This window comes from Molothrus aeneus, chromosome 8 (assembly GCF_037042795.1).
Source record: "Molothrus aeneus isolate 106 chromosome 8, BPBGC_Maene_1.0, whole genome shotgun sequence".
NCBI classification, from domain to species: domain Eukaryota; kingdom Metazoa; phylum Chordata; class Aves; order Passeriformes; family Icteridae; genus Molothrus; species Molothrus aeneus.
Genome location: NC_089653.1, coordinates 31,968,727 through 31,996,713, shown reverse-complemented (window position 1 = coordinate 31,996,713; position 27,987 = coordinate 31,968,727). Strand labels below are relative to the sequence as shown.

Here is a 27,987-nt window from a genome sequence, read left to right as displayed (position 1 = left end):
ACTATTCACTGTAAAATAAATATTTAAGCACTAACACCTGATACAAGCTACCAGGAGAACAGTCTGAGTTTGCTCTGCAAACAGAATTGAGTGAGACAGTTTTTAATGGTAACACTCAAAAGAAAGAAATTCTTTTTATTTCCCAGTTCATCTCACTGGAAAAAGATTAAAGATTCAGAAATTTTTCCATCAGGAAGGTCCAGAACTCAATAACTCCTTGGTCTCAACATTTGTTTCAAAATCAGTAAAGGCTACTACACAAAGTATTTATTTTCAAAAAATCTATAGATATTTATTGAACAAATAAGAAAGCAGTGGAATTTTTCATAATCAGATACTACAAAATATCTACATTTTTAAAAGGTTATCTACAGGACTGAAATAATTCAGCTCCAGACAGCAGATAAAGAAAATAGTTTCACTAACATTATAAGCAGGCAAGGAATGACAGATTTAGACAAACTACAATAAACAAACAAACAAACATTTCTTAATTAAAAACAAGAGGAGTACAAAGATTGTTCTTCTCACTTCACTTGTTTCAGTGGAGCCTTGTTAGGAGCAGGTGAGCATCTCTTGTAGAGAAGGAGTAGCAGCAGTAGTCTAAGTGGACCTGCAATAAACAAACTCTATTTTAGGAAGAATATTTAGAGCAATCATTAGCAGGTAGAACATTCACCATCCTAGGAAAGCAGAAAGCCAGCTTTCACTTGTACCAAGACACAGAATAAAGGAGTTTAACAATGAAAAAGTGATCTTTATATAACATGGCACCATCTTGATGCACTAAGAATGCATTGTGCAGAAACACTGTGACTCAAATTAACATGCAAAGAGATCCCTATGAAGCTGCCATTAGTCTTCTGTCCTAAGTAACTTATTTTTAGAATAAACCAGAGATGACTCACACTACTGAACCACTAAAATATACCCATCATTCTTAGTGCCCTAAGGTTGGCACAAGCAACTTGTAAATGTCAGAAAAGCATATAAACCTCGTTAATGTTTTCAGAAATTCATTTAAAGATAGAAACAGGTCCAAAAAGATGCCTGTCTAAATGCATTGCAATTACGTTACAATTATTTTCCAAATACACAGATATGCTCTGTCTTTTCTCAGCTCATTACTGACTCAAACAATTTGCCCTTCTGGGATCAATTGTTTGCTAATAAATAATTGTTTACAGTCACAAAATGATATTAAGGAGTATTCTTATTAGTTTTCCTTCTACAGCCTAATAAGATTCCAAACTAGCTGATTCCCAAGAGTCTAACCTTAACCTTGCTGTGTTTAACAGCCCAGGAAATGATGAACCATCTGTTTCAGAAAATAATGGAGGGCCAAGAGGAAATATTGTTTAATTGTAGATTAACCTCCTTGTACAGCAGAATGAAGCATCTACAGAATTAGCAACTCTAACTAGCAATGAATAAAAAAACCCTGAAAGTCATTCTTACTATTAGAAAACCAACATCAGCAAGTATCAACTTTGAAAAACACAACAAAACAAATCAACTCATAAATGTATGTAACAAGTACAATCTGATTTTTTAAAAAAATAATTATCATATTTGGATTTTTCCACTTGAGGAACTCCCAGAAATAAATACTCAAATAGTTCTGGCTTTACTTTTCTAGGAGTATCAAAATTACTTTAAAACAAATATCTCCAAGTGAGAGATGTGGAAGTTATACAGTAATAAATATCTTATCATTTTAGGTATAAAACAGCTGCTCCAAAGCAACAGACAAGTCATTTAAGGGAGTGGAGGAAAAGATCTTGAGGTTTTAAACTCAAAAAATTTGATCATTTATGTATCTGTTTTCACAGCCACTTTTAATAATGGAGACAACCTGATAAGGTGTAAGACAGATTGAGTACTAGAAGAGAAAAAACCTAGCAGTGATAAAGCACAGGAATTTGAAAATAAAGCCAACTGCTCCTGTGCCTCCATCATTAAGGGCAGCACAATTCTGCACTGGGATGGCAATTTTTCTATGTAACATTGATGCCAAAGCAAGCTGAACAGGAATTTTTACCTCCATCAATCAGTTTGCCTCCCTTTGACAGCAACAACGACAGAGAAGTGTGTTATCAAAGGGCTGCAGCAAACTCCAACACGCAGGAACTGAGAGAGCTTTCCCTTGATTTCACACAACCTTCCTAGAACAGAATCTAAATTCACTGCTCACTCTGACAGCTGGGTGCACACTCAGTGTGACAGATTGTCTTCATTCCAAGTTTTACATATCCAAACACGGTAACATTTACTCCAATAAATTATTCTTGAATTCTTCACTCAATTCCTGAAGCAATGAGCTCGCAATAACTCTACAGCTTCATATAATAGCACCTATTGAAAGAGGATAAGAGTTTGACATTCTTCTCCCACTAAACAACCAGGCACAATTTTATCCATCAGCCGTCTATCAACCTACGGATATTGAAAGCTTGGGCGAAGGCGATACCATCAAACCCAGCCCTACTGTCAAGCTGCGCTATCTCCTACCATCAATAATACTATGCATGAATTTAGGAAAATTAATAAATCTTGGGGTGGAGGCCGGGAGAGCCTCAAGCGCAGGTGAAGCGCACACTCACTTGGGCTTTGTCTCTGCGTCGGTGACCTGGCGGATGTAGATGCCGTCCTCGGGGTGCTCGATGTCGTCCATCTCGTACATGTAGGAGGAGGCGATGGCCAGCGTGGTGCCGTCGTTGCTGAAGGCCAGCGAGGCGATGCTGGTGGGGTAACGGTGGAACTGGCACAGCCTCTTCTTGTTGAAGGGGTCCCAGATGTTCACAAAGCCGTCCGAGCCGCCTGCCAGGCAGGGTTCCAAAAAGAAGTTATAATTGAGGGAAAGAATAAAACTGAAGAGAAAAAGAAAAAGGCAACTACTCGTAATTACTTTGTCAGGAAAAACAGAGGGTTGATTCATGCGGTAAAGAGCACAATGAGCATTTCCCAAACTCCCTGTTAAAGCAGTTAACTGGAGAAAAGACTGCAATACAGTTTTATCTCACAGCACTCTAAATTCTAAGGAAGTGGTAAGGCAGAAAAAAATTTCCTAAGAGACATTCTCACTGCATCATAGTTTTAAGCTGACAGTGAGATTTGTGATTACATCTGAAGCTGACAGTGAGAATTGTAATTACATCTGCATGTCATGGAGATACTTTATGAAAAATCCTTTCATTAGGATCTTTTCTCCTGAGAAGCTGAGAAGCTTCAGCTTCTCCATGTTTTGCTGCTTTGGAATGTGGAGAATTGTTTACCCAGCATGTGAAATTGTTTTTACTTGATGACCAATGCCAGCCACCTGTGTGTCGAGGCTGTGAGCAGTCACAAGATTCCATTCCATTCTCTTCTATTCCTTGCAAGCCTTCTGATGAAATCCTCTCCTCTATTCTTTTAGACTAGTTTTAATATATCATTTTCTTTTAATATAATATATATCATAAAATAATAAATTAGCCTTGTGAAACATGGGGTCAAGATTCTCATCTCTTCCCTCATCCTGGGACTCCTGTGAACACCGCCACATCTGCAGGTCCAAACACAAGCTTGTGTTTGGGGGAAAAAATATTAAGAGTTAAGAATTCTCCCTACATCAAATAATTTTAAAACCCTGCTTATGGCATGAATACAATTTAAATGCTTAAAAAGTCAGGGCAAATGAAGTAAAGGCTGATCTGTTTACAGCAAAACTAAAGGAATTGAGGCAAGTGTTACAAAGAATTGAGTATTTACCTGTAGCAAACGTGTTGTGGACATTATGGAAAGAAATGGCATTAACTGGATAAATCTGCTCGATGTTGTTCTCCTTCAAACGGTGACATTTGAATGCATATTTCTTCTTCTGGATTTCTGGGCTTGGATCCAAATATTCCACAGCTACACGACCTTCAATAGAGCTTAAAACATAACCCTAACAAGAAAAAAAAAAATTGGAGCTACATGTTTTAGAAGTCTACAATTAGAGAAAAGACGGCAACACAATTTTATTTCATAGCCTTCTAAATTCTAGCAAAGTGGTAAGGCTTAGAAAAAAGCTTTCTAAGAGAGATTCTCATTGCATCATAGTTTAGAGCTGACAATGAGACTTGTAATTACTTCTGCAGGTCGAAAAACAAGCTTGTCTTTGGGGAAAAAAATTTCAAGAGATAAGAATACCTTGCATTTGCTCACCTATCCCCCAAGGCCTAAACATCTGAAATATGAGAGATACTCACAGGACTATTTAGTTCCAGAATTACATTACATTAAAATTAGTTCAGAGCTTTATACTAACAACTAAACACTCAAGCTGAAATAGTATTTTCAGTGAAACTTGATTACAAGTTGTGTTCACTTATCCAGTTAATTACAGTCCTGACTTGGAGCAACCTGAGATGCTTTTATTATCACTTTTGAGTTAAGTCCATAATAGATCTTTTCAGAAATAGGATTGCAATGATATCTAGCTGTAACAAGGCTCTTTAAAATCCATCATACAATACAATCTGGAAGATCAGCTTGTTTTACTATAACTAGAACTGAAAATGGACAAAGCATTCATGCCAGTTCAAGAACAAGTAACTAGGTCTTGCAATTCCTGTACTATCACTCTGTACAGGGGAAAATTCCCTTACAAATTAGTTTGGCAGAGAAAGCCAATCTTCTTGCTTTCCTTGAAAAAAGAAATGCCACAGACACACCACGTTAACTTGCACAGAACAGCTGCAGGAGCACCTGAATTGTACAATTCCCCCTGGATAATGGATCCAGGGTTCTGCCAGTGCATGCCACAGACTCAAGAGAGAAAAAAAAGAAAAACATATAAATGACATTCATGCAGTTTTAATCCTGCCCCTGTTCACAGACTGTTCAAGAACCCTGGGTTACAATACATAAAAGCTGCTTAGGAACCACCAATTCTGGCTTTCTCTCTTCTACTGCAACTGGGGAGGGGAAGGATGTTTTTTTTTTTTTAATTACATGTCTCCTTTTTAGAAATAACCTGTTTAATGAATCACAATGCTGACAAATCTGACAAACACAATATGCTGGTAAGTCAGTAGCAAACATTGCTAAGCTGCATTAAAAGAATTAATGTACCCCAGGAAGCCTCCCCCCTCCAAAGTTTGATTACAAAACACACCCCCACTGAAAAATGAACTTGAAAATAAAGCCCCATTTTCCTGAAGAATATTGAGCAGAAATGAGAGTGCTGCCACTGCTGCCATACCTGTTTGTTGGGGAATGCTCTGATGCAGCGGGTCTGGTATTTCAGGCTGGATTCCCTTCGCTGCTGAACGTATCCCATGTTCCTCAAATCCCACACCAGCACCCTCCGGCCTGCTGTCCCCACAATCAGCCTGTCCCCAGACACAGAGAGGGTGTAGACCTTCCAAAAGAATATTTACAGGATTTAACACTGATATTAGCCTAGAAACCCCCTGCTCTTTGGACAGAATAAGCTGTCAGCAATGAGCACTAACACAACTGGTGACATCTGCCATGGAATGCTCAGCGACAGAATTCCCTTCAGCTTTCATTTAGAACCCAAATTTGGGATAAGCAGCAGCAATGTGCAGCTGGTTAGTGAGAACACCCTGATGTAGCATTCAAAAGCTCAAAAACTATTCCAGGCATTAAATTTACCAAAATGAATGGCAAAAGAAAAACCCATACAAAGGAACAGGAGGGGAAGTGCTGGATATTGGAATTAATCTTGGCTTGGTTTTGCATTCCCACTGTCAGTTCACGATCCTGCAATTTAGTCCTACAAAACCACATCACACATTTTCTTCTCTGTTTTCCTCCACCTGGTAAGCAAGTATTTTTCTTTATAAACTGAATATTTTGGGTTGAGCTTCATGTTAATAAAATAGATTGCCAAGAGATCATTAAAAAAAATTACATTAGTTTGTGTACTTTAATAAAACAAAGTGAATTTGAAGAAAGCAATATGCTTGACATATTTAAAAAATAAGATAATGGCTTGGAATTTTAACTCTACCCCAAAACATGGCTCAGTGGGAAATTTTGGCTTATCAGATTTCATATGAAAATATTTAGTTCATGAATTGTTGTTTCCAGCTATTGCTCGGGATGCAGTTCATCTGGTAATGTGTTAAAAAAAAAAACCAAAAAAACAACAAAACAAAAATACAAGGAAAAGGGAAGATGTTTAGTCAAAAAAAGCCTGTGCTATGGAATGAATTCCAAGTTGTCGATACATAAGCAGATGGAATCCAGCTACCTACACTGCCACTGAGCTGCTAAAAAGAGCAAACTATGGCAATGAGCTTTTCCCAGTGATCAAAAGCAGCCAAACACACAGCAAACAGATCCTGGGTACTGCTGAGATGAGGAATTAGAAGTGTAAGAGATCTGCTACCCTGCCACAGGGAATCAGTTTGCTTTTGGCATGTGCTTGGATGCTTTCATTTGGTTTCACTTTGTGGTTCTCTGATGAAGCCCAAATCTGCTTGGTTCTGGTAAGACTGCACTGAAACATCACATACAAGTTTTCTCCTCATTTGCTACAAACACATTTTCAAAAAGTTAATTTCTAATAAAAAGCTAAGCAGACAGGTGTGTATGTATACATACAGATAAAAAAGCTTTCTTTAACCAATCCTCGTCCACCCAGCATACTTTCTTCTCTAAAACATGATTATTGAACTCTCTAAGACTGAGATTTTAAGATGGGAAAAGTCTTAAATATTCACACAGGAGTTGCCCAAAATTTCTGATGATCCCAATTACTCCTAAAAAAGGTATGAAAACTTTGAGCCAATAGTAGTCACACATTTTAACAGGATAGTTTTTTGTTATTGATGTAAAAATCGGTCCAGAAATATTCATAAACACTATATAAAATATGTTTGTGTACATATAAGGAAACAAAGGCATAAAGAACATCAAATATCTTAAATCTTCTTCACAAACTGATGTCACACCTGTACAGTGAGTGTTCTTTCTCCACCACACAGCCATAAATCAAATGAAACCGTTGTCATGCAGTGGAGTAGGTGTACACATTCATCAAAGGCAGCATTAAAAAAATGACATAATGAACCTTGCTGAACCAATAAGCAGCTTGATTCACTGTGCCTGTCCATTATATGATATTCTGTCAGCAATTTATCACAGTTCTTTACATGCTACATACATCTATAAATCAAAACTAGAAATAATGCAATTACTTTATTCTGCACAAAGGTCTGGCCAGAAGTAGATCCAGCTCTGCTGGAACAAAAGTAAGAGCTGTTTAGGGGCAAAGGGAGGGTAATGATGGCTCATAATTAGGACTTGACAATAGGATGTCACAGAGCTAAATAAAATTTTTAAAAGGTACAGGCAAAAAAAATAAAAACTCATATGTAAAATTATCCAGCAAGCCAACCTGTGTTTAGGAGTCTGTGAAAAAAAAAAAAAAACACAGGAATTTTTGTTAATTCTTTCAGTGACACTGCTGTAAGCAGCAGGAGAAGTTAACACATCATATGGCCATTAGAAAAAGCTGAAAATATCATTCCATTTTATCTTATTTCTCTGAGTCTCCCATTATCTCAGAGGATTTCAGCTTTAGGGGAATATTCAAATTTACTAGACATTAATACAAAACAGGAAAATCACAAAACAAGCAATTCTGTTCAATTTTTTGAACACAAGTAAAAATCAAAAATATTGTTTCAGGCAACATAAAAGATCTCCTACAGAGATATTTTTTCTGTGCACATTCCAAAACAATCAGACCTTAGGACTGCCAGGGTCTGATATACTTAAAATCTTAACATTTAAGGAAATCAACTGTGCATTTTACAATGAAGCCAAGATGCTTGGTTTGCCTTCAAATTTATTTTAAATTTTAAGAAAGTGGTCCAGCACAAGCACCAAGAATTGAGGAACACTGAGGAAAGCTCAAAGCTCTCACCAAAAATAGCAATATATTCTGAATCCCAATCGTGTAAAATGCTACACTTCCACCCAGTTTAAAAAACATTAAATATAACTTCAGAAATTCAGCTCAAAGCTTCACAAATTCAGCTTACAGCTCCACAAATTCAGCCCAAGGCAGTGTCCTGGTGGTGTTCCAGTCCCAGGGTGCATTATTTAACGCCTGGAGTGCAGCACTCACCTTTTCAGGCTGGGAGAAGGTTCCTGCATTGCAGGGAGTTCTGGGATCCCAGAGTTTGACAGTTTGATCCCAGCTGCCAGTCACCATGACATTCACTTCTGGGCAATACTCCACACACCTGATAGGAGCATCGTGGGCACCAACAAGGTTTTCTGTAAGAAAACACAATATTTTGTAATTTTACTGTTTATTACAAACAGAATGTGCGAAATAAAGGATAAAAAAAGAACACAACTGCAGCACAAGCATTTCCTGACATTCTACAGGTGCATTTCTATGCCAGAAGTCCCTGCAAGAATAGTTCAGCCTTCAGAAGCATAACTTTTGCAAAGATCAGGATTGTTACATTTAAATTTATGTCTCTTGAGCTTAGGATTAAAGAATTTTAGGCAGTCACTGAGATTTTTACAGGTATAAGGCATCAACTGGCATCACACTGACAAACACACTAACACAGAAAGCAGCTTAAGCTTGTGTACATCAATAATATGACAAAAGAAAGCAATGACTATTACACCTTAATAAAAATATTAAAACACTTGGAGGAAGTCAGGCATGGCAGAATTATTTGAGTTTTTTAGTACCATTACTGCACACACTGATTTGTGAAGCCCTGGCTATTGGCAGGTGGTTGAAATCTGCTTTTCTCTTTAACACTCTAAAAATACACAAAAAAGTGAGACAAACCAGTTCCATATTTTGCACCAATGAGGCAATGGAACTGATACTTTCAAGCAGTGTTTTCTTAGAAAAAAACTGTAATACAAGGCCATGCTTGACAAAAGCAAAAGCTCCATGTATCCTCTGCCATGAAAGATCATTCTAAATACATCCTAACTACAAACCTCTGAAAAACAACATGCTCAGCTTTAGTTCAGCTTGGCTACTTCCCCCTAACTGAGCCTCTGTAGCCTATGGCAGGGCAGTATTATCATCAGAAAACCAATTCAAGGCACCCTGCAAGCAGCCACCAAACCTTCTGGCAATGCCAAATTCTTCCAGGTTTTTAGGTGGTCCTGATTAGGGTCACTGGTTATTCTGCAGATACTTCAATATCCCCCAGCTAAAGAACCTGAAGAATACTCTGTGCATGTAAGTACATAAATCTGAAGCTCAGCTGCTGACAGCATTTAGAATTCAATCTGCTCACCTTGGTCCGTGTTTAAGTCGTGCATTTTCAGTTGCTGATCCAGCCCCCCACTCCAGGCATGGGTAGGATCCTATAAAGCAATAAAATTTACCTTATTAAATTTCCATGGCTGCTCTGCATCCAGCATCCTAAACTCATAGGACACAGGACTTACTTTCAAGAGTTTTGGGAAGATAGGAATTAAGACACAAATGTTAAGGTGTGACCCAGATGTAAACAGACTGAAGCTTTACAAAATGTTTAGGTGCTTTGAGTGATACAAATTTCTTTAGTTTAGAAGTAAAACAAAAATAAATTTTAAAAAGGCAGATTCAGGCTAGACCAAATAATTTCCATTTCTTCCTATTTTAAATGACTGCCAACCTAAGTCCCATCTAGGTGCAGGATAATGCTAAAACTGATTTAGAAGGGAGATACCATTTGAGAACCTGAGTGTTGATCCACAGGACAGCATCAGCCACATGACAAAACATTCAGTGAAAAAAAGCACAAGTAGACCCCCTCTTTAATTTCAGGGACTGACAATTTCTCATACTTTGGGCACTCTAGAGCTGTAAACTAATAATTTAAAAAGCCCTCCCACACTTACATAAAAAGCACAGTCCAGGACAGCTCCTGAATGCTGATATTTGAGTCTCATGGTGTTGGCAGGGACATCATAGAGCCGCACAGTTGTGTCCCAGGATGAAACCAGCAGAAACTGAGATGTGTTTGGACTAAACTTCACTGATGAAATGCCATCATCTGGAGTTTGGTTGAGCTTGAACTCGTTTGATCCTGTCATCTGCAGACAATAAGGCACAGATGCAATTTTAATGACGACAAGAACACAGGCCTAGCAAGGGAACAAGACTGAGCCCTCTAAAAGGCAGCCCAAAGCAGACCTGAAAACTTCACTGGATTTTACACAGAACAGGTTCAGAACACCCAAATTTCTCCAACTCTAAAATTCAAGATGCCAATCCCTGTCCAAAACCTCAATAAATGCCTTTCTCTACAGAGAGCTTTTAAATATCAAATGCCACACAAATGAACAACACAAAAATATTATGATCATTATTATATTCTATAAGATTAGATATTGTTACTTATAAAAGCATTTCCCTCACTCTGATGAGTGTGTGGCTGTGATTTTTGAAGTATTTATAAGTTGTTGTGAACATCAAGAAGATACTTTAAAGAACATGTATTAGCAGAAAGTGGATTTGAAAACTCCCAAAAGTGTTGGTTTGCTCCTGGATTGGTATGACTGCCACACATTCCCAAGAATTGCAACTGCATCATCTTTTATGTAGCTTTGGGCACTGTGCAACTTTCAGACCTTTAGGTTTCCACAAGTGCTGTGAAATATGTGCAACAAAAAGCTTTAAGATTGTTTTTCCTTCTCTCTTAGAAACCAAAGAGCAGGTAAAGAAAGGAAAGTTTTTGTTTTGTGAAGTTCTGAAATGTGGAGTGACCACAGGACTGGGATGTGACCAGGAAAAAACATCAACAACTCAAAGAGCAGTGACTCTAAAGGCAAATGCAGCACTCCCAATCCAGGACCAGTTTGCTGAAACCTTCCAAGGACAGCAGGAGTTACAAACTGCAAATTTCAGCAGGAAAACAGTTCAGGCCTTACAAACACTCTGAAAGAAAAAAGTGCTGGTTACACATCCACAAAACAACCAACAAAACAACCACAGCCTCTTTTCAAGGTTTCTCAAGGCCTTCTCAGCACATTTACCTTCTGCTAAAGGGGCAGAGCAGTGAATTAACTCAGATTTTCTGTAACACTGTTACAGAATTTGTATGTACAACTGCAAAGGTAAGAACATAAATCAGGAATAAATCACCTCTGAGAATAAATCAGGAGACAAGGAGCAGATGAACCAAGGGCAAGGTGCACATTTAGGGCACAGTGGTTCCAGTTCAGTGCTTGTCAGCAGCTAAACAATCATCAGGTTGTGTAAGAAAGTGAGGAACACACATTCCTACACTGGAGAGATTTCCTGAGTGGGAGCTTTGCTCTCTAAGACACCCTTCAAAAAAACACAAAAAACCACCCACTGTGTAAAAATAAAGTGCTATTTCTGCTACTGAAGCATGAAGTGAAAGGGAAAAAACCTTTTAATAGTAGAGAAGCTTCTTTCTGAGCCCCTTTTTTAGCCCTGCTTTGGGAACACTTGGGAAAAGAGAGGCTTGAGGTTCTGCCACACATCTTTCCATGGGAATGTTACTTGGAATTCATCAGCACTTGCTGAGGATGTTTCAGATGCAGGTCCAGAGACACAAAACCCAAAGGAATTCAGAACAACTGAGAAAATTAAATTGCACCAGCTTGTTACTGTGCTTTTACTTAGACCAGAAAACTCAAACAAAACATGAGATTTGAGGCACAAGTTACTGTATTATTTGAGGCCTGGAACAAGTTATTGACCAGCCCAAAAGCAACTCCAGGAGGCAAAGCTACTCACACAAGAAACCTGGAAGGATGTCCCACAGATATTTTTAATCCAGAACAATGTTCATAATATCAGAATTTAAGCATATTCTGCCTCTTACACATGGTAAAAAAAAAAAATCAGACCCAGAGCTCCACATTTTCACAAAAACATAACCAGGATTCCAAACCATAGTTCTGTGCCCACTTCAAACAATAAAGTCCTGGTAAAATGTTGAGAAAAAAAAACTTTTAAATATTACAGAGCAAGCACATGCTGCTGAAATGGAGATTCTGAGTTAACCACGGGTTTCAGTTTGGCAAAAAAATGGGAAAAAAAAAAAAAACAAAAAAAAAAAGAATTTTTAGTGAGCAAGCAAGAAACCTGTGCTTTTATAGCTTCTCTTGGCACAGGTGCCACTCCGGTGGACGGAGGAGCTGAACAAAGCAGAACGCTCCGGTGAGAGCCTCCGCACTCCCCTCCCGCGCTTTTATTCATAAAACACGAAACTCAAAGTACCGTTTTCATGCTGAACGAGCTCCTCCCGCTGCTCCACGGGCCGCCAAGGAAAAGCTTTCGGAGTCAGGGCAGCGCCGAGGCCTCGGTCCTGTGAGGAGCGCCGGGATGAGGAAAACGCTGCGGGGAGAGAAGACAGTGAGGGAAGGGCCTGGCAACCAGGCAGGGAGGGCGTCGCACCGGGAAACGAACGCGCGGCCGGGAGGAAGGGTTCGGCCGTGCCCAGGGTCCCGGCTTTCCAACCCCAAACCCTCAATCCCAACCCCGAACCCCCAGTCCCGAACCCCCAGTCCCGAATTCCCGGTCCTGGTCCCGGTCCCGGTCCCAGTCCCGGCCTCACCTCAGCCGCTGCCGCCACCCGCGCGCGCGCGCACTGCCGCCCGCCCCCCGCGATTGGCCGGTTCGAACGCGCGTGGCGCTGCGTCCCCGACGTGCGCCGCGAGCCCGCCGCGGGGCATGCCGGGAGCTGTAGTTCGCCGCTGCCTCGGCAGTGGCGGCGTGAGGGGGTCGGTGCCTTCTCCCCGGCCCGGCCCGGCTGATAACGGAGGGGCCCGGGAGGTGCCCCCGGGAGAACCGCACGGAAAGAGAGGCTGCTGCTGGGCTCCAGCGGTGCTAAGGGATAAAACCCGAAATACGAATTATTACCCCTAAAAATAGAGTCCGAAAGGCGGAGCGACGGAGCGGGGCCGTGTTCCCCAGCCTGGCTGCCGCTGCCCCGGGGCTGCGGCTCAAACACCGGCTGTGGAGCGCGGGCAGCGCGTTCTCCTTCCCCGCACGGAAAAACGCCTTATTTATCCCTTCGGATATTTAATTTCTCTGGTTTTCGGGGGTTTGCTTTTCGCTGTCCTCGTTGCTGTCGCTATTACAGCCACGGCACTCGGCACGGAGCCGGTGGCCGCAGTTTAATCGCCACTTGCCGTGGGATTTACGGGTCTGGAGTGACCCAATCGAGGCCGTGTCCCGTGCGGAGCCGTCGAGGATGCCCAGTGCGAGCCCGGCCCGCGGAGAGCAGGGACCAGCCCCCGGTAGCACCGAGCCCATCACCGCGGCTTTCTCCGAAACACTCCGAAAAACAGAAAAAAAAAGTCCCCGTTTAACGAAACTTTTCGGGAAATGCCCCTCATGTCCCAGCCGGGAGAAGGGCAGCGAGCCCCCGGCACGGGCGGACGGGCAGGCCCGGCTGGGATTCCCTGCAGGGAACGAGATAAGGAGCAAAACGAAACGAGATAAGGAGCAAAAATTCCGGAAAAAACAAACCCTCGGCGTTACGAGTCGTTTTGGCTCTCCCGTGCATCGATCCCGGGCCCTTCCCGGCCCGGCTGCGGGGCACCCCCGGTCCCCCTCGGGGGACACGCGACCGAGGTGGCAAATTTACAAACGAGGCTTAAAACTCTTTAATTTTTTTTTCTTTCTTACTTTCTTTAAAAATATTTACAGATCTGAAATAACGCTTTTTTTTAATTAATTCTTTTTTTTTTCTTTTCGAGCGACAGGATGGCAGGAGGGGAGAGCGGGGGTGCCCCCGGCGCCCCGGGCTCTCCGTTTGCCCGTCCCTCCCATCAGTTTCGGTGCTGTGTCCCCTCCATGGGGGCGGCCCGAGAGCCCCGCACGGAGTCCCCGCGGCGGCCCCGGCCCCGCTCCCGGTGCGGGTCCCGACGGGGCAGGGGGCGCGGGGCTCAGTAGTCGATCTTGTTGTAGAGGTTGTAGAGCGGTAAGGCCGAGAGGTTGCTGCCGGGGTAGTAGAGAGGGGCGGGGAAGGCGATGGACCGGGGCACCGGCACTCGCAGGAGGGAATTGTCTCTGAACACCAGCGGCATCCCCACCAGAGTCTGCGCCGAGGCGTGGGCCATGTTGGCCGCCTCCAGCTCGGCCGAGAGCTGTCGTTTCCACTTGTTCCTGCGGTTCTGGAACCAGGTCTTCACCTGGGTCTCGGTGAGCTGCAGGCTGGAGGCCAGGCAGGCCCGCTCCGAGCTGCTCAGGTAGCGCTTCATGTCGAAGGTGGACTCCAGCTGATAGACCTGCGAGCGGCTGAACACCGTGCGCGTCTTCTTCTTGGCGGCGCCGGCCTGCCGGTCCCCGCCGTCGCGCTGCCGCTCCCCGCAGGAAGGCGAGGAGGGTCCCAGCGGCTTTTCCTTCTCGTCCTTACAGTCCTGCTGGGGGGGCGAGAGGAAGGGCCCCCTCTCCCCGCTGCCCGCCGCCGCCGCTCCGCTCCCCTTGGCGCTGCCTGCAACAGAGCGACAGCGCGGGGGTCGCACGGCGGCCAGCACCGGGACCCCCGACGGCCGAGCCCCCCGGCCCGCAGGGAAAAAGCACCGGGGCGAGACCCCGGGCAGGCACCCGGAGCCTCTGCTCCCGGGGGGACACACAATCGACGCCGGGGGAAGCCATCCCCTCCTGGGTATCCCTGTCCCCCTGTTGGATGGATGGATGGATGGATGGATGGATGGATGGATGGATGGATGGATGGATGGATGGATGGATGGATGGATGGATGGATGGATGGATGGATGGATGGACGGACGGACAGGTGGGTGTGCGGGCCAGAGTGATAGCAGCTTGGTACCAGGCTTCCTATCCGACACGAGCCGGCAAATTTTACTTTACAGCATGGCATTTCACAGACCGTTTATTCAGAAATAATGCTTTAAAAATATATAAATGAACACCGTTCTTCCCTCTGCCCGAGCGCTGTAATCAGAATCTAAGAAAACGAGCGTTATCAATCGCACCGCATCCCTCGGGGAAATCAACGCCGGATGGGATGGAAAAGATTTTTTTTAAAAGCCGCCCCATTTTTCCTGGAGTTCCTTCCTCCCCGCTTAACCCACGGACGGCGCAAACACCCTGTGCCCCGAGAGCAGAGCAGGTGCGGCGTGCCCACGCCTCCCTCTTCCCGAGGCCCCCGCGGCCCTTCCCGTCCGCCCCGTCCCATCCCTGCGCTACTCACCGAGACAGGTGAAGCTGAGGGGGGGCTGGTGCTTGTGGCACGCCTCGCCGGGGCCCTGAGCCTCGGGGCAGAAGCAGCCGCGGTGCTTCCAGCTCTCCTCCGGCTCCTCGTCCTCCGAGGACAGGGAGAGGGTCCGGGCGCGGGCGGACCAGGCGGGCGCTCTGTCTCCGGCTTCCCGGGGGGGCTCGGCGCTGCCGCTGCCCAGGATGGACTGGATGGTGAAACTGGAGATGGTAGCAGCCGCCGGACAGCACTTGCTCGGCTCTTCTTTGCTGCTCATCCTGGGTTCATAAGAAAGCAGAGGAGGGAAGCTGTCGCTTTAGAGGGGCTGCGCGGGAGGGGGGTGCCCCGGCAGCCTGCGGGGAGCCGTCGGTGGGGGCTATTTCGGGGGGCGCTGGGGGCGTGCGGCGGCCGGCTCTCCCCGCGCCGAGCCAGGCGGAATGCATGCTCCTTCCCCCGCGTCCCTATTGATCTGCGGGCGGCGGGCGGCGGGGCTTCATTTGCATGGAGGTGGCCTCCGCCGCGCCAATCACGGCGGCGGCGGACACGGAAAGTTTGGAAAGCCGCGGGCTCCGGGAATGGGGAGGCACGGGGGAGTGGGGGGGGGGGGGATGCGGCGGAGCCGGAGGGGGGAACCCCCGCCGGGGACTCGCCGCCGTCCCCGGGGGCTAGGCTGACCCCGCGGCCCCGGAGGAGGGCTGCTGGCCGCCCGCCAGCCCTCCTGCCCTCCGCCTCGAGTGGGCGGCAGCGACGTGGGCTGAATGGCTCATGCCGGCCGGGGGCGGGGGTGGCGGGATAAACACCTTGTGCAAATCCGGGCATCTTTACCCTGCTCCTCATTAAACTAGGGAAAAACTGTCACGGTGTGTGTGTTGCCTACTCGGCAGCGCTGGGAAACCTTCCAGAATCCGGGATTTGCGCTGCTGTGCTGCAGCCGGTGATAAATGTCCCAAGAAATGGCTCCCGCGTTTTGATCCCAGCGCCTGGAAGCCGTGGGGAGCAGGGAGGGAGGGTACGTGCCGCTGCGTTTCCAAATAAACTTTGTCAGCACTCAGGGGCTCTTCCCCTCGGGCTGGGTATAAATCACAGCCGCCGCATCTCCTGCCCTCGGAAGGGAAACCCGCAGGAGGCAGCTGCTGTGTCCCGCCTGTCCCAAAGGGAACGCGGGGCTGAGGGCAAGGACCCCGCCAGGACCCAGCGCCTTCCTTAGCGCAGACGGAGCTGCAGCTGGGAGCCCCAGAGGCTCCCCAGGCCGCGGGTTCGGGGCCTGGAGCCCCTTTCCCCGGAGGTACCCGCTGGAGACCGAGCCCCGACGGCTGCCTGGCACCGGGAGCTGGGCCCTCCTTCCCACCGCCGTGGCATCGCCCCGGGAAGGCTCAGGAGGGAGCGCCGGTAACGGGGCCGGTGTGCAAAGCACCAACCTTGTCCCTGAATTGCCCCACGACCCCAGCCCCGGGCAGACCCTGCCGCCCTCTCCGCCTCCGTTTCCCGCTGCCTCCGCTCCGCAGGGATGAACTCCCTCCCTGAGCCCTCCTCCCCTGCGGACACCCGCGTGTCCGTGGGTCGGGCTGTCCCCGACCCCGCCGCTCCCGGCCGGGCTGCTGCAGCCCCCCTGAGGCTCCCGCGGAGGGGAGCGAGTGGGAAGCGCTGCTGCAGATGGGAAATCCTGGAGGGTTTGGTCGCATCCATGTCCAGGTGCAATATCCTTGGCCTTGGCAGGGGCCGTGGCACCGGGTTTTTAACCCCGGCTTGCCCGAGCGGGGTGGGGCCGGGGTCTCTGCGAGCTCCAGCTGTCGATTCCCTCTCTACAGAAATATAGCCCCCCCTCTCCTCCAAAAATTAAAAAAAAAAAAAAAAAAAAAAAGAAAAATCAAATAGGGGAAAGCAAAGAATGAGATGGAAATATACAAATCAATAGAGACAAATGTCAAGACGTTTTAAAATGACATTTTCATTAACTCCGAGTCACCATATTATGTCCGGTATATTGAATAAAGTACTTATAATATAATTAGGTATAGCGAGATGACGACTGTTACCCAGACCAGCGGCATAATCTTTAACTACTTAACTACTTGATAGACTCATTAATGGACTAATTGATTAGGAAAAGTGTTCCAGCTCCTCCTCTCCCTCTGAGGGGCAGGTGCTGTCCTGTTTTACCACATTAACCTTTTCAGTGCTTTTCAACAGGGTCGCGACACATTACAAATGGTCAGCTTTAATCATGATGTCAGCTCATTAACCCGGAAAGACCCCGCACTGAAATACAATTTAAGAAATCGTCCTTCATCCCGCTCTGCCGCCCCGGCTGGCCCCGCACCCAGACCCCACACCCCTCCCGGGGCGGGGAGCGGGCCAAAAGCCGTCCGGGGGAGCTGCCCGAGCTGGGAGAGCCCCTGGGAGCTGCCATCCCTCGGATCCTGCGCGGGGACGGGCCCGGAGCAGGGAGGGAAGGCGACAGAGGGGACACCCCGCTCCTCCCGCACCCCCGACGTGACACTTCGGTGGCACCGCTGGCCTCCAGCTGCCACCCACGGCAGCTCCGTCCCTTCGAATGCCACCGGCACAGCGTGGCCCTGGCACAGCGTGGCCCTGGCACTGCCCTCCGTTCCCCACGGAGCGGGTCGAGCCCGTGGGAGCCGCACGAGGGGCGGCGGCCGGGCCGAGGGGACGCTCCGGAGTTTGGATGCTGGGCGGGCCGGGAGGGAGAAGCGCTGCGGGCAGCTCGGCCACAGCCAGAAAACCTCCAGAGTTTCCCAAAATGAGTAAAAAAATTCTCAAAAATGAGTATTTAAGCGAAACTTGGGAAGCGGCCGCTCCGCTCGGGAGGGAGGGAAGCCAAGCGGGTTCTGCGGGATGCCGCTGTCAGGAAGGGAGGAACGGCGGGGTCGGAGCGGCCCAGCCGCGCTCTCATTATCATCTGATCAAATATTCATCAGGGCAGGGGCTGCGGGCCGCGGGAAGGGTTTTGCGAGGGGGTGACCCGCAGCTGGCCGCTCCCCCCGCTCCCGCCCCGCCGCCCGTCCCGTCGGGGCAACGATGATCAAACGCCGCGGCAAAGATAAACTTTGAAAGACAGAGCGAACGCTTAAAGTTTAGATCTCCAGATTATTACAATGCTCGATATTAAAGTGGCCCTGAGCAAGCTTTCAAAGGGAGCCTAATAAAAATTGATCTCCGCTGCTTTTGCAGCACTCGGAAAATAGGCTTGTTGAGCGGCCGTAATATCGGGAGAAGGTTCCCTCTGAAATGACAGATGAAGTCATAAACAAGTTTGATCTTGGAATCAAGCTTCGATAAATATTAAACACAGTCCCCTTTACACGTGTGGATTATGATATATGGCGCGTCCAAACTTTAAAATAAGGAAATACCAGAGAAAATGATCTCAATAAATTTTCTAAGTATAAACGTTGATTATGTTTCGATTTTCATTCAAGAGCCTCTGCTGCTCGTTTTTTGGCGCAAATGACATCTCGCAATAGGCTTTTGGGGAAAAGGGCTCCCTATTTGAAAAAGAGAGCCCTAGAGGTGTACAATTTATGTAATCTGTGGCTGGAAAATGAATCGTGTAATTTATTGGAAAACAGAAAGTCATGAAGATTGGATCAGCATAGCCTATCCAAGGCCCCCTATCCATCAAGTTCCAATTAACAACCTAACCAGAGAGCTTTAATGTGTTTCCAATCTAGTGGCCTGATAGACTCATCAATTCCTCTGGGAGAAATTAAGAAAATCGACCGCCCCTTGGCGTTGTAGTGTCATTCCTTTCTGCAACTATATGTCAAATTAAAAACACAATTAAAATTTAAACTGTTTCAATCAGAGGGTGCCCTGCAACCTATGTTTCACTTAATAGAACTTTGATGAAAATCTGATGGTTCCACTCTATCATGAAGGCGAATAGAGCTGGGGAGAGCAAGAGATTCTTTATATTTATTTAAAATATCGGAGCTCAGGAGAGCCGAGACCAGGTGACCAAACCTGAGGGAAGCGGGGGTTTCATTCCCGTCCAGCGGCCGCTTCCCACGCCCGCGGGAGTGACCGGCGGGGCCGCTCCGCGCTCCGCCTGGGCGACACGCGTGTCCCCGCGGGGGGACAGCGGCCCCTCGGCCCCTTCCAGCCCGGCGGGGAGCGGGGCCGCGGAGTTTGAAATGCGAGGCATGGCTCTGATCGGGAGGGATTGGCTGATTTGGGCGGTAAAATATGCACGAGCAGCTCGGCAGAGCCACCGAAGGCCCCGGGCGCGGGCTGCGCTCCCCGCGGTCCCCCCGCGGGATGTGGGGTGGGGGCTGCCCGCGGGATCCGCGTCCCCTTCCACTTGGTATTCATCTAAACAGCTTCAGAAGTCTCCGCTGGGCAACTCTGGAGGCTTCCCGGGGCTGTGATCCCGGGAGAGGTTTTATCTCGGCGGCCGCACCCGGTGCGGAGCGCAGCGCAGGGAGGCTCGGGCGAGCCGCTCCCCGCACGCAGGGCACACTCACACTGCTCCCTTCCCTCCTACATAAACGTTTCCTAATTTTTTCTTATTTTTGAGGGGATTCTGACCCCTCAAACCACGCTTTCGGGTAGGTGAAGGTCCGCGGGGACGGCGGCGACAGGTCCCAGTGGCCGGTCCCCAATCATATGGGAGCGGCGAGAGAATAATTTGGATGCGGGAGAACAAACCAAGGTCATGAACACCGTCGAAAGAGCGCAGGAACAATAGATTCATTTGAAACAATATTTTACAGACGTTTTACGATCAATATGAACTGAAGCATTATGCTGTACCAATCTGTTAATGCTCTTAATGGTCTTCTCATTCCGTTAGCACACTATGCCAAGTCGATAGAGTAAAGTGATTATTACAGAGACACTTGCAGCATATTTGGAAAAAAAAAAACCCTGAAACCCAAACCCACAGGGTTTTCCACCGCTGTTTTAAAGCGGGACTATTCCCTCGGAGCGGCTCCGCGTGTCCCCACCTCTGCCGCCCGTTCTGCACGTCGCAGACACCGACAGCAGAATCAAACATTTCCCACCGACCTGTACCAGAAAATTTGAAAACACTCGGCTAAAAAAAAAAGAAATTATCAATAATAATTAGGATTAAAAATACCAACCTCCCAACGTGGGTCGCCGGGAGCGTGCGGCTGCTGAAGGGGCCGGACCGCTCCCCACCGCAGCCCTCCGCAAGGCAAAACTCCTCTGAATCCCCAAATCTGGTGGCCGGGAAGTTTATATCTTTCCCCGCGCTGTTTGCTATACACAGCAACCCCCTATTTACTACCAAATAAAAGAAATACATGTGTGTTTCGACCACAAACAGGCGAGCTAGTTCTGTTCAGCCCTGCTCAAAACAGTGGCCGAGAAGAACCGCGTTATCTCTCGAATTGCAAACAAAGGCAGAGATTTGCCGGTCGCGGAGTTGCCAACAGCCGAGAAGATCGAAGCAACTTTCTTTGAATCGCCCCCACCTCCCCGACGGAGAGTTTTTGTTTCTGTAAAGATGATTTTCCTGATTTTCCTTCCACCACTCAAAACGATTGCTTTCACTCCATCCCAGAGTGATGCGGGATCTCCAGAAACTTTAAGCAGGGCCAAAAGTGCGGGAGGAGGGGATGGGGGCTCCCTTGGCAGCCTGTCCCGCTCCTGTCCCGCTCCAGGCTGGCGCTCCCCGCCCGGGAGCGGCGCAGCGCAGCGGGGAGCGCCGGGGCTGGCGGAGCCCTCGCTCCTTCTCCTCGAAGGGAGAAACGGAACCCTTCGCTTCGCGTTTCGCTGGATCCTTGAGGGATAGGATGGAGTTTGGGGACACCTCCTGAAGGCTTGAGAAAAGCCTGAGCGGCGGGCTGGGCTCGCTGCGGATGCGAACGGAAAGGAGCATCCCGCTCCGGCCGGGCTGCGGGGAACTGCGGCGGCGGGAGAGGGGCGGCTCGGGGGGCAGCGAACCGGGCTCACCGACCCTCGGCCCACGGCCCAGCTTCACCGCCAGCTTTCACAGCATCCGCCTGCTGTCGATCCCGCCGTGTGCAAAGGCAGCGGGAAGCAGAAAAGCTGGGATCTGCTTAGAATGCTTCGTTTCCTTTTTTTTTTTTTTTTTTTGTTTTTTGTTTTTGATGTCCTTAATTAAAAAAAAAAAAAAAATCCTGCCGAGTCTCATCAACCCCACCAAGATCATGGTTCCCCCGGGAAATGCCCCTGACAGTCCCGGGACGGGCACGGGGAGCCGCTGCCCGCTGCCCGCACCCGCGCAAAGGCCGCGCAGCGGGGCCGGGGCCGCGCTGGTTCCATCGGCTCCTTCCTCTGCTGGGAAAGGGCCAGGAGGGTCCGGAATCGTTTTCTGAGCACTGACCAGAAATAAATGAGCTTTTTTTCCTTGCCGTTTGATAACATCGTGCTGCCGCGCTGTAAAATGGAAAGACGTATTTACTATGACAACAATATTTTTAATGGGCTGCAAGCGACTTGTCCCAAAGTTGGTACTGCAAACAGCAAAGGCATCGCTCTGTTTGTAGGCGACACAGCCAGCACCGCATTTTGACCCCGAAACTCTGTTTATTTTTCATTTACGACCCATTGCCAGGGTTTTTATCCCAAACGAAAAGAAACCGCGGGATTATCTTTTCGCAAGGCTGAGTTTTATTTTGATTTCTTTGGCCCCAAATCCTGCCCTCGGCGCTATCAACACGTCGATTCGGCCCAATCTGCGGCAAGCGGAGGGCGATCCTATCTCCAAATAAACCCTGCCGGGCCTTCGAACACGCGTGACGGCCCCGGCCGTGGGCACAGGGCTCGGACACCCTGCGGCAGCCCCGGCGGAGGAGGGGGCGCGGGGAGGCAGGGGCAGCACCGGGGGGCGCAGGGGAAGGGGCGGCAGGAGTTCGGGGGAAGCCCTCGGCGAGGGAGGCGGCGCTCCCGTGGGCAGGGACCCCCCCGCTGCCCCCTCCCACCCCTGCGACCCCCGCTCGGGGTGAGCCGGGCACCAGCTGCCCATCCCCTTCCCTCTGCCCGTCCCCTTCCCTCTGCATCCCCGCTCCAAGGAGGGAACCCCGGCGGGATCGGCTCCATGCCCTGCCCGCAGCCCCGGAGCTCACACGCAACCCTTGGGTTGTTTGTTTCGCTGTTTCTACATTTTCCCCTCCTACGTTGTTGTTCATTTATCTGCTTTTTTAAATTTTTTTTTTCGCCCGAAACCACACTTTAAAAATGATAAGGAACGGGTTTTATTGATTTTTTTTTTTTTTTTGCACCACAACATTAAGTTTATAACAATATAGGCTGTTTTAAAAATAGGACCGATCCCTAACAGAAAGCGAGAGGGCAGAGGGTACAACCGAAATTGGAAAACAAAATTTAAAATCGAACAAAGAAAAGAAACCAACCAACCCAAACCCTTGGGAAGACAGCAAACAATTGTCAGACAACAGGTGAGCAGACACTAAGACAGAGAGAGACTAGAGGTGTCCACTCCTCACTTGATTTCTGCCTATTAAAATCCACATACTCAATGGACTTTAGAAGAAAACTGTACATCATATCAAATAAATTAAAATTACCCTAAAGTTGATTGTCCTTCACTTAAAGCGCCCAGCTCACCGAATCTCCCTTATTTATTCGCACAAGCCGGGCCGATGCTAATTCCCATGCCCTGCTCCTCTCTTCTCACTTTCCTTCGCTTTTAATTCTTTTTTATTTCATTTTGCACAACATGAAGAAACGCAACTTTACAATGCTAAAAACCCTTTCCTCACCATTCAAATAAAAGCAGTGCTTTAAGAATCGTCGTACAATATTGCACAGTTCAAAAGTACAATAATATTAATAATAATAATAATAATAATAATAATTAGTATTACAAAAGAAAGCAAAAGGGCACAGATTTTTCCCCCCCCCCAGATACCGAAATTACTTTACAAGGAAAAAAACCCGAAACAACCCGACAACTAGGAAAACAAGAATTATAAACAAGAATTAAAAATGTCTAAGTAAACGATAATAAATAAGGGTCACTCAAAGCGTGTGAGTGTATTTAACCGTTCACTTTGAGGCTGTATTTCTTGCTCGTGAAAGTCTCATGGCAGAAACCGAAAGGTACAAAACGTGGGCAAGCAAAGAGGCAAAGGTCTGCTTAAATGAAAAGCCGTGGTCGATGAAGTTTGAGTCACGACAGGATCAGGAGCCTGAACAATTATTTGGAGGCAGAAGGAGAGATCCGAAAGGAACAGAAACTCAGCTTCCCGTTAGCGTTTGGCAAATCTCGAGGAGTGGCCTGGGACCATTCGTTTTATTTTATTACTATCCTTTTTTCCCCCACTTTTTTATTTTTTCTTTTTTTTTTTTCTTTTTCTTTCTTTTTTTTTTTTTTTTACAAAAATAAAACTAAAGCCACAGAGAGAGAGAGAGAGAGAGAGACCATCGCGGTTTTCATCCACGTTTACAAAAGGTGTGACATCTCCAGGGTTCTCTACAAGTCCCTGCTTTCATTTTCCTCATTTTCGTTTCCCTCCCCCCACACATTTTTATTTCCTTTTTTTTTTTCTTTTTTGGTTTTTTTTTTTTTTTTTTTTGCTTTTTTTTGTTTTCCTCCTAAATTTCCGCGACTTTCCTCCTACCACCACCCGCCGAGGGGTCCCCCCAGCCCCGCACTCGTGTCCCCCGCGCTCCGCAGACGCGGGCCGGGTGCCTCGCACGGGGGGCTGCAGTACTTACAAGCGGCCGGGTGCCTTGCGCGCCTCTCCGCGCCCCTCCGCGCAGCGGCGGCCGGGCTCAGACGGGCCGCAGCAGCGGCACGGAGGTGACCACGGGGTGCGAGTAATAGACGGGGTGAGGGAAGGTGAGCAGGGGCTGCGTGCCGGGGGCTCCGCCGCCCCCCGCGCCCCCCTCCGCGCCCGAGTTCTCGTGGTAGAGGATGGGGACGCGCACGATGCGCTGCGCGGCCGCGTGGCTCAGGTTGGCCGCCTCCAGCTCGGCCGCCAGCTGCCGCTTCCACTTGTTGCGGCGGTTCTGGAACCAAATCTTCACCTGGGTCTCTGTCAGGTGCAGCGAGGCGGCCAGGCCGGCGCGCTCGGAGCTGCTCAGGTAGCGCTTCATGTCGAAGGTGGACTCCAGCTGGAAGACCTGCGAGCGGCTGAACACCGTGCGCGTCTTCTTCTTGCGGCACGGCTTCTTCTCGGGGCTCTCCTCCCGCTTCTTCCAGTCCTCCGCGCCTCCCTCCTTCTTCGCCTCCTCCGAGTCGCTCTCCTCCAGGACGATCTCGTCGGGGCTCTTGGAGTCCAGCTCCTTCTGCTCCCCCTCCGCCTTCAGCAGCGGCTCCGGGGAGTCCCGGTCGGTGCCCGAGGCGGGGGACGAGTCCCTCAGCAGGGATTTCTCTGCGGCTGGATGGGGAAGGACGAAGCGGGGCGTGAAGAGGGGGGACATGAGGGACACAAAGAGACACCTTCACCCGCCCAGGCCCCGCGTCCCGTCGGGGGGAACGGGACGAGCCGGCCGGATCCCCGCGCCGCCCCAGCGCCGGCTTCACCCCCCGCCCGCCCCGCCGCCCCCGGGCCCCGCGGCCGCCGCTCCGCCGGGGAGGGACGGAGGGAAGGAAGGAGCGATGGAAGTTGTGGGGAGCGGTACCTTCCGTGCGGGGCAGGTGGGCTCCGGCCGGCGTCAGGGCGTAGGGGTACCACCAGGTCTGGGCGCGCTCCAGGCAGTGGGCGCTCAGGGCGAAGCGCGGCGCCGGGATCTCGAAGCGGGGAAAGGCGAGGTCGCCCACCTGCGAGAGGGCGAAGCCGGCGCCGTCCACCGCCGCCTTGCCCGAGGGGGCGAACAGCGCCCGCGGCTGCTTGGGGGGCGCCTTGGGGGGGCCGCCGTTGAGCAGGTTCTTGATGTAGAAGGACTCCTTGGGGGGAGGCGGAGGGGCGCTGGGTGGCTCCTGCCCGGTCTCCGGCATCCTCCGCTGCCCGCCCGGCTCCTGGCCGCCGCTGCCCCCGCAGCCCGCGCCCGGCGCGCAGGTGGCGGCTCCCGGCGGCGCGGGGGACAGGCGCGGCGGGGCGGCGTGGGAGCGCGGCGGCGGGGCCGGCCGGGGGCCCCTGGCATGGGGGGGCGGCAGGGCGGGGGGCCGGGGGGACCCGCGCAGCCCGCGGCACCGGGGCGCTGCTGCGGGCAGGCGGAGAGCCGGGGTCGTCGCTGCCGCCGCCGCCGCCGCCGCCGCCGCCGCTGCTGCTGCGTCAACCTGACGCCGGATGCTAATGATGAAATCAAAATGTCATCCCCGTTCCGCGCGGGGAGCACGCGGCGATTGGGCACGCACAAAGGCGAATGGGATCAGGCGGCAGGCGGCGGGAGGAGAGGGCTCCGCGCAGCCCCGGCTCGCAGCCGCCGCGGCCCCGGCCCCCCCGCCCGACGCGCCGCCGTGCCCGGAGGCGGCGACCGCCCGCCCGCCCGCCCGTCCGTCCGTCCGTCCGTCCGTGGCGTTTACGGAGTCCAATTAGGCAGCGAGCGGGGCCGGGCCGGCGGCACAAAGGGAGCGGCTCGGCGGAGCGCGGCGGGAGCGGCGGCAGGCGAATGGCACGGGCCGCGCCGCTCCTGCCTCAAAACCGCCCCCGCCCCGCCGCGCCGCCCCCCGCGCCCCCGCCCCGCGCCGCCGGGAACAAAAGCCGCCCGCGGCCGAGGGGGGGGAGCGGGCCGGGCCGGGCCCCGCCGGGAGAGCGGGCACCGGGCAGCCTCTGGCTGCGCTGCGCTCCGTTCCGCTCCGTTCCGCCGCGGGGCAGAAACGACTCGGCGGCCGGCTGCGGGGCGGGGGCTGCGGGGCGGCGGGAGAGCTCTGCCCCGACGGGGCCGGTGCCCTCCGCACCGCGGGCAGCCCTGCCGCTTCCTCGGGGCCGCCGGGACACGTCGAGCCCGCGGCGGAGGGGCGACAACGGGCGCGACCCGAGCCCGCCGCTCGTGGGATCAGGGCACAAGCGGCGGGATTCGTTCCTGCCCTGCTCCTGGGCTTCGAGCTCCGGGCGCTCCTGGGATTCGGTTATGGGGCGCTCCCGGGATCGATCCCTCCCGCTCTCGGAATCCGAACATGGTGCTTCTAGGATTCGTCCGTGCCGCTCTGCATGTTCGGGCACGGGGCAATCCCGGGATCCATCCCTGCCCCGTTCCCGGGATCCATCCCTGCCCCGTTCCCAGTTCCGTTCCTGCTCCCAGTTCCATTCCTGCCCTGTTCCCAGATTCATCCCCGCTGTTCCCGGTTCCATCCCTGCCCCGGTCCCAGTCCCGGTCCCGTCCCCGCCGCTCCCGGGGTGCGGGCGCAGGGCGCCCCCTGGCGGGCCCGGAGCGCTCCCCGCACCGCCCGGGACACGGGGAAACGGCGGCTCCTGGGGCCCTGGGAGCGGCCGCGGGAGCTCCGGTAGGGCCGGAATGCCGCGTACTGCCCGCCCGTAGCCGGGGAGAGGAAGGAAGGAAGGAAGGAAGGAAGGAAGGAAGGAAGGAAGGAAGGAAGGAAGGAAGGAAGGAAGGAAGGAAGGAAGGAAGGAAGGAAGGAAGGAAGGAAGGAAGGAAGGAAGGAAGGAAGGAAGGAAGGAAGGAAGGAAGGAAGGAAGGAAGGAAGGATCCTTCTAACCGTTTGGAATACCTTTGAGCATGCACTGCACAAATCTGCCCTGGCACACGCAGAGCTCTGGACTTGGATGTGCTCACATGTGCATAGGGGGCAACAATCTCTACTTCTAAACATTTAAATGCCTTGATCAAATCTACCTGATTTTTCTTGCTACTTCGTTTTAGAGACACCCACTTGGCAATTTGAAGAGAAACATTTTTTAATCTGAATCAAACTGCCCAGGAGTCTTTCCTCCTCCTGAGCACTTGGGGTTATAAATAGAGGGAGAATTTGTACAGAACCAGTCACACAACATTTTTGGCTGCAACAGACGTGGTGTTTCATGTACCTTCCACACATCTTGGGGATGGGGGTCTCAGCAATTAAGAGTTTGCAGAAATATTCTGCAACCATATTCTGCAGTTATTAACAACTGTTTCTTCTTCCTGCTCTCGTTAACAGCTTAAAGCACCTGGCAAAGAAAAGGTCGTTGGGAATTTTCCAAAGAAATGCCGTTTCTCTGGGAATATCCCTCAACTCTGGGGTAAAATGTACAGAGGAAAAAAAACCCAGAAAGACAGAAAATAGTTTCTGTTCAGAAAACAGCCAATAACCCCCTAACTCAGGCTCCTGCCTGAGACCTGGGCTAAAGCTCTGGGCTAAATGTGTGCAGCTCTTACATGAAAAGCCAAAGGTGAAAAGTTCTTATAGAAGACCCCAGTGCATTTCTCCATCTCAGTGAAGATTTTATTTAGATATGAGTCACCAAAATAATTCTGTACTGAAGCTCCCACTCTTTTCCATCCATCTTTCACTGCTTTGGTAATTATGAGGTCCTAATCCCTTTGGAGTCCCTCAGGGCAAACAATTCACGGTAGAAAACCAAGCAAGGACAAGAAATCAAACCAGCCTCTGGTTAACTTAAAAGAAATTCCCACTTTGCAATTCTTTACTACAAAACAAACAAACAAAACCCTGCAGTGTTCTAAAAGAGCATTTTTCTATCTCTGTTATTTAAGGTCCATAGATTTCTCGTTTATCTATGTATTTTATTTATTCCCCCTCCCCAGCAATATCTGGATGTTAAAGACTGGTATTGACCATTCCCCCCTTGCCCACTGGTGATGGAGCTGAGTGGATTTTGCTGCAGTCTTTATTTCTGTTTCTAGACTTTCACTCGTAGCATTCCATTGTAAACAGATAATTATTATTTCATTAGTGTTGCAATTCAGAATTAATTGGCTAATTTACACATGGATCAAT

At 49.9% G+C, this 27,987-nt stretch overlaps 3 protein-coding genes across 5 annotated transcripts; all 3 read right to left on the bottom strand.

Annotated features, from left to right (window-relative positions):
- Positions 1 to 266: 266 nt before the first annotated feature.
- BUB3 (BUB3 mitotic checkpoint protein) lies at positions 267 to 12,611 on the bottom strand. 3 transcript variants are annotated; one of them, XM_066554536.1, is made up of 9 exons: positions 12,558 to 12,611; positions 12,221 to 12,337; positions 9,868 to 10,062; positions 9,279 to 9,348; positions 8,129 to 8,280; positions 5,228 to 5,386; positions 3,751 to 3,928; positions 2,604 to 2,820; positions 267 to 613 (listed from the first exon to the last, which is right to left on the bottom strand). In XM_066554536.1, exons 2-9 carry the CDS (start codon positions 12,227 to 12,229, stop codon positions 604 to 606), a joined length of 990 nt encoding a protein of 329 aa, XP_066410633.1. In that variant the 5' UTR covers positions 12,230 to 12,337; positions 12,558 to 12,611; the 3' UTR covers positions 267 to 603. The 3 variants fall into 3 exon arrangements, with proteins under 3 accessions (XP_066410633.1, XP_066410634.1, XP_066410635.1); XM_066554537.1 differs by lacking the exon at positions 12,558 to 12,611 and having other exon boundaries at positions 12,221 to 12,458; XM_066554538.1 differs by lacking the exon at positions 267 to 613 and having other exon boundaries at positions 2,600 to 2,820.
- A 985-nt stretch (positions 12,612 to 13,596) lies between these two features.
- HMX2 (H6 family homeobox 2) lies at positions 13,597 to 15,684 on the bottom strand. The gene is made up of 2 exons (XM_066554782.1): positions 15,165 to 15,684; positions 13,597 to 14,441 (listed from the first exon to the last, which is right to left on the bottom strand). The coding sequence occupies exons 1-2, from the start codon at positions 15,442 to 15,444 to the stop codon at positions 13,894 to 13,896; spliced, it is 828 nt and encodes a 275-aa protein (XP_066410879.1). The 5' UTR covers positions 15,445 to 15,684; the 3' UTR covers positions 13,597 to 13,893.
- A 6,672-nt stretch (positions 15,685 to 22,356) lies between these two features.
- Positions 22,357 to 25,166, bottom strand: HMX3 (H6 family homeobox 3). The gene is made up of 2 exons (XM_066554329.1): positions 24,768 to 25,166; positions 22,357 to 24,523 (listed from the first exon to the last, which is right to left on the bottom strand). The coding sequence occupies exons 1-2, from the start codon at positions 25,081 to 25,083 to the stop codon at positions 23,916 to 23,918; spliced, it is 924 nt and encodes a 307-aa protein (XP_066410426.1). The 5' UTR covers positions 25,084 to 25,166; the 3' UTR covers positions 22,357 to 23,915.
- Between the last annotated feature and the right edge of the window lie 2,821 nt (positions 25,167 to 27,987).

Bases quoted from the DNA above. Each gene is read 5' to 3' on its own strand.
- BUB3 (XM_066554536.1), bottom strand. The intron at 9,349-9,867 runs GTAAGTGTGGGA...ATTGCTTTATAG, and splicing joins TCCTGGACTGTGCTTTTTAT to GATCCTACCCATGCCTGGAG. The intron at 8,281-9,278 runs GTGAGCAGATTG...GTTTTCTTACAG, and splicing joins CGACTTAAACACGGACCAAG to AAAACCTTGTTGGTGCCCAC.
- HMX2 (XM_066554782.1), bottom strand. From the start codon at position 15,444: ATGAGCAGCAAAGAAGAGCCGAGCAAGTGCTGTCCGGCGGCTGCTACC. The intron at 14,442-15,164 runs GTGAGTAGCGCA...GCTCTGTTGCAG, and splicing joins CCTCAGCTTCACCTGTCTCG to GCAGCGCCAAGGGGAGCGGA.
- HMX3 (XM_066554329.1), bottom strand. From the start codon at position 25,083: ATGCCGGAGACCGGGCAGGAGCCACCCAGCGCCCCTCCGCCTCCCCCC. The intron at 24,524-24,767 runs GTACCGCTCCCC...TTCCCCATCCAG, and splicing joins CCACCTGCCCCGCACGGAAG to CCGCAGAGAAATCCCTGCTG.